Source organism: Cucurbita pepo, chromosome LG03 (genome assembly GCF_002806865.2).
Source record: "Cucurbita pepo subsp. pepo cultivar mu-cu-16 chromosome LG03, ASM280686v2, whole genome shotgun sequence".
NCBI classification, from domain to species: domain Eukaryota; kingdom Viridiplantae; phylum Streptophyta; class Magnoliopsida; order Cucurbitales; family Cucurbitaceae; genus Cucurbita; species Cucurbita pepo.
Genome location: NC_036640.1, coordinates 11768854 through 11774331, shown reverse-complemented (window position 1 = coordinate 11774331; position 5478 = coordinate 11768854). Strand labels below are relative to the sequence as shown.

General features: G+C 39.9%; 1 protein-coding gene across 3 annotated transcripts in view; it reads left to right on the top strand.

Annotated features, from left to right (window-relative positions):
* The window catches only part of LOC111791275, a 7339-nt gene extending 1861 nt beyond the window's left edge, over positions 1–5478 (top strand). For 2 of the 3 annotated variants that reach the window (XM_023672551.1, XM_023672553.1), the window contains 6 exons: positions 62–552; positions 727–891; positions 1087–3295; positions 3778–3893; positions 4037–4131; positions 5026–5478. In XM_023672551.1, coding sequence (XP_023528319.1) covers positions 90–552; positions 727–891; positions 1087–3295; positions 3778–3893; positions 4037–4131; positions 5026–5136 — 3159 coding nt within the window. In that variant the 5' untranslated portion in view covers positions 62–89 and the 3' untranslated portion in view covers positions 5137–5478. Of the gene's footprint in view, positions 1–24; positions 553–726; positions 892–1086; positions 3296–3777; positions 3894–4036; positions 4132–5025 lie in introns of all 3 variants that reach the window. The other variant, XM_023672554.1, reaches the window with a different exon arrangement.

Here is a 5478-nt window from a genome sequence, read left to right as displayed (position 1 = left end):
AAAAAAAAAAAAAAAAAAAAAAAGGTGCAACAAAACACAACTAATGTGAGCCCAATTGCAGAGCGGATAATTGAGGTATTGCACTGAAGATGAATGAGGACTATAAAAGCATTGAACCGGGGACGGATTTAGGACTTGGGTTGGGTCACACAGACCAATGCATTCAGGGAAGATTGACCAACAAATTAGGTGTAGGTGCAAATGCAGGTTCAATGGTGGATGTGAAATATGTTACCACCGACTCCCTGTCTGAACTAGTTTGGTCTCCACACGAAGGTTTGAGCCTTAGATGCGCGAATTCCAGCTTCAATAATAGAAAAACTCCGATCTTGTGGGATGCAGCAGCCAATAACGCAAGTTTTGTACTGCCACGAAGTGTAATAGCAGGGAAATCTACTTCCAATAATTTACTTGATAATAGAACTATTACTATTTCACAAGCAGAGAGTCAATTGAAGAATATATCTGAGGGTAAACAAACTTCAAATAATACCAGTTCTGATGATGCTGCCTGCATGACAAGCGAAGCACATATGCATAAACTACAGAAAGGTATATTTTAGCTGATAGTTGTTTAAATATACACTACGCGAAAGTTTTACGAATCCAAGTGGATCATACTGCATCTTTCATCATATTTTGTTTAATATGCTTGATATCTCTTTCTGCCCAATTATATTCTTGTTCCTCGAGTCTTTTCCCAGTTCTGATGCACTTACCTTCCAGGGGTGGGAAACCTTGCAAACGAAACAGTTTGCAGGGCAGCAGTATCTGTTGTATGTTCTAAACAGGAAGATCTACAAGCAACTGGAGTGGATATAACTGATGCAGGAAACATTCTGGTGAACGAAGTATTGACAGTTGGGAAAAATGACTGCTCATACTTGCCAGGTATGCTGAGACCAATGCAGTTTATTCTATTGATCGGAAACATATTTGCTTGAATATTTCATTTTCATGCTCTAATTCGTCTCTCCATGTAAAAAATATATTCATTGGAAAACCTTCGTGTTGCGTTTATCAAATAGTTGGTTCTTCTATTTCATCTTCATGTTTGAAATTTTATTGACTTAATCTCTCTTGCAGTATGTGTGAACAGAATAAATGAAGTATCAATGAAGCAAGGTGAACCTGAGCTTGATAAAGTGCAGCATGACTTGTTAGATATGGATCCAAATGGTGGAGACATAAATGAAGGTCATAATAGTACCGCAGGAAAGGGTGTTCTTCAACCCTTGAATGTGTTTGATCCTACTGTCTCTCATCCAACTTTTTTGGGGAAACTGGAATCATCTGCAGAAAATGACGTACTAAATATAAATGATAAAATCGGTGGGTTTGAGGGAAGTAAAATTTTAGTGACAGTGGTGGATTCTTCCCATGAAGTGAGAGGCAGTAACCAGCCAGATGGTAAAGACAATTGCAAAGACACGGGTGATTCAGCTTCTCCAAGTAACGGTGGTATGCATTGGATACAAAGGAAAGGCAAGGAAAAGGCTCTGTCGGATGGTAATGTTCATGGAAGAATGTTGAACAATGAAGACAACAGCTACGGAAGTGTTGAAAGCTGTAACAGTGCTTTTCTTGCAACTTCGAAGAGGCGATGGGGCTTTGAGCAACACTTAATTGTTGGGAACAAAAGAGCCAAAATGCAAGACGATAATGCTTCTGGTCCAACGTCGAACTTAGGTCAAGACAGCTCTTTCATGAACTGGATATCTAACATGGTGAAAGGATTCTCAGAGTCAATACAAGAGGAGGCACCTTCTCTTGACCTTACCCTTGCAAAACCTGATGTTGAACATAGAGGCCTAAATGAAGAACTGATGGACAAGAAGATTAATACTCCTGGGGTCGGTGGCATTGGTTTCCAATCTATCTTCCGGTCCTTGTATGATCCAATCACGAGAGGTGAGGACGGAGCGCCTAGTGCAACCAAACAAGAAGCTAAGGAGATTGAAATGATTAAAAACAGTTGTGATCTTAATGCAACTCCAATAGCATGTTTTGGAGAGTCTGATAAATTTGGCAAACAACGTCTGCTAAACAATGAGAATGAGACAGAGTTTTTATCTGGAAATGAACCAACCATACTAATTCAACTGAAGAATTCACCTGAAATTTCTTGTGGCAGTCATCCAAGTCATAAAACCAAGTCTGAGGAGAACTTGAATTCATGCAATCTTGTAAGTGGTGCTGGAACAGGTGAAGTTATCCACCACTCTGCTTTGGATAAATGCAAGTCCAACAGTACAGAGAATGTTGACTGCGATCTACCATGTGGAAAGGTTAACCATTCTGCTGGTAATACAAGTGATCCTCTCAAAAGCTTGTGGATTTCCCGTTTAGCCGCAAAAACCTCTGGGGTTATGGCAAACCCAGAAACTTGCAACCTAAATACCAAGGATGATTCCCAATGTTCCATGCACAGTCCTGGACTGATTCCTTGCCCTCAAAATCAAATTGGTCATCATTCCATGGATGACTTGGACACTGCTGTTAGTAAGGAACAACGTAATACAGCTAGTTCTGAGGCTTCTCCTGGTCATAAGGAGTTCAAAAGCCATAATGAGCAGAAATCCATTAGTAAGTTCAAATCTGTTTTACGTTCTCCTAAAGTAAGAAGTCCAGAGGCGATGGCTTCTGTCTTTGCTAAGAGATTAGGTGCATTCAAACACATCATACCGTCAGATTTGACTGTAAATGTGGGAAATGAAACCGTGACCTGTTTCTTTTGTGGCACAAGAGGTCATAGTCTACATAATTGTTCTGAAATTACAGAAAGAGAAATTGAGGATCTTTCAAGAAATATCAGGTTGTGTAATGAAACAGTAGATCCCCCTTGTTCGTGCATACGGTGCTTTCAGCTCAATCACTGGGCTATTGCGTGCCCACTTGCTGCCTCGAGAGGTCAACAGCCAACTTTGTCCCATGCGTCTTTGGCTGATTGTTACGATACTGGTGAGCTCCAACTTGCTTCTGGGATTGGTTTAAGTGCAAAACCCCAACACGTTGAGGATAGAAAAAAGAACAGTGTTGCATCTATGCTAGATGATACTGATGATCCCAATATTGAAACTGATCATAGACCTGATTGCAAAGTCACTGAAGAAGTGAAGTCTGCAGCAATGTCGATTCCAAAATGTGTTATTCAAAGATCTCCAGAGAAAAGTTCGAAAGGAAGTAAGATGGTCCATGTCGACAGCTTTGTTGTTGACAAGCCGAATTCCACTATACCACAAGTGGTCTTCAAAGCAGTAAAAAAACTTCGACTGTCTCGAAGCAATATTCTCAAGTAAGTAGGAACAATTATGGGTGTTCGAGCCTTAGTAACTAAGATCTTCGCATTTCTGCATTTAAAGTCTTATTTTAACATCTTTACAAAGCGAACACAACATATTGGATCCAACTGTTTTAGACATTTAAGTATTAAATTGAGCTATTATGGGCCATAAAATTATCTGTGATTAAGCTTAATCATATGTTTGCTTATCTTTATTTCTTTGTTCTCAAGATGCTTGAGCAAGGTTTCTGTTTACACGTATTTCCTTTTGATATTTAAGGTTCTTCTTATTGGTTTTGAGTTTTTTGACACTCCCCTGCTGGCTACTGTGATGTGTTTTATCCACCGGCAATCCTGCATGGATATCACTTAACTGAAGAATGTTCTGAACTTGTTCTTCAATTCCCAAAATGATCATACATGGAATCTCATTTTTCTTATTAGAGAGTGCATTTTTCCTAGAACTTATCATTTCTCTATTGCATCGCCACCAGGTGTATGAACTCCCACATGTCACTGTCACTTCTTGATGGTTTTTTCTTGCGTATTCGGCTCGGGAAGTGGGAAGAAGGACTTGGGGGAACTGGGTACCATGTGGCTTGCATAAAGGGTAAAATGCCTATAAACCTGCTTGACTTACTATCATGCAAGCTTCTGCTGTCATAGATTGACCTTTTTTTATCCCTTACTTTCTAATACACCATTAATTCTCTTCTAATTTCTTCTGAAATTTTCATGTCCATGTATTTCCAGGTGCACAACTCACAAAAAATTCTATTTCTGTTATAGTTCGAGGGGTGGAATGCCAAGTTCAGACCCAATACATTTCCAACCATGATTTTCTTGAGGTATAATAAACCTATACCCTTTTTGTAACTGAGGTGGGCTTGGGCTTGGGCGGTTACAAATGGTACCAGAGCCAAGCACCGAATGGTGTGCCAGCGAGGACACTGGCCCCCAAGTGGGTGGATTGTGAGATCCCACAATTTCTGGACGTTACATAAGGCTTCAATAGTTCTAGCCGTTGAAGTCCAATGCTGTAGTCTTTGCCCTGAAGCTTATTTCTTTTTGTGATTTGAACTCGTAAGGGGTGGATTGTGAGATCCTACGTTGGTTGGAGAGGGGAACGAAACATTTCTTATAAGAGTGTGGAAACCTTTCCCCAGTAGACGCATTTTAAAACCTTGAAGGGAAGCCAAAAGTAGAAACCTCTCCCTAGTAGTCTTTGCCCTGAAGCTTATTTCTTTTTGTGATTTGAACTCGTAAGGGGGTGGATTGTGAGATCCTACATTGGTTGGAGAGGGGAACGAAACATATCTTATAAGAGTGTGGAAACCTCTCCCCAATAGACGCATTTTAAAACCTTGAAGGGAAGCCAAAAGTAGAAACCTCTCCCTAGTAGACGCGTTTTAAAACCTTGAAGGGAAGCCAAAAGTAGACAATATCTGCTTGAGCTTGGGCTATTACAATAAATGACAATTTTTGGACGTTATAGAAAGGCTTCAATAGTTCTAGCCGTTGAAGTCCGATGCTATAGTCTTTACCCAGAAGCTTATTTCTTCCAGTGATTCGAACTCATACGAGTTCGGTCAATCCTGGTTCTCGAAACTTATTTCTGGGTTTCAATTTATGTCCACCTTCCCATATTATACTGTTCGAATTAAAACAGCCAAGATGAGAAGTAGAAAAATGAGATGATTTCTTGAGGCTATTAAAACAAACCCAACTTGACTGTCTTGCAGGATGAGCTGAAGGCATGGTGGTGTACAGCTTCGAAGGATGGCAGCAGAGTTCTTCCTCTGGCCGCAGATTTAAGAGCCAAAGTGAAAAAGAAAAAGGAGTTGGGTCTATAAACAAGCACAATGGTTGAAGTTACGTTGCACAAATTCAGTCTGTGTTAAAACTGTACATAGAATTATTACCATACCATCCCATACCTACAGCTTGAAATTCAATTAAACAGTGTCCAATGAAACAAACAGATACCAGATACCAAATTGTTTAACTTTGTTATCTATATGGGTGTGTCAGTGATGCTGTCTGGTTGGATTTCATGAAAGGCAGTCTTCCAACTTTATGGTAACTCGTGATAATGGGACAAGTTTTTGCCACTTTTTCTTTTAAGGTCGACATGTATTGTCACACCTTTATATTCAAATTATTGAAGCATAGCCGCCTTAAAGGTTTGTTGTTAA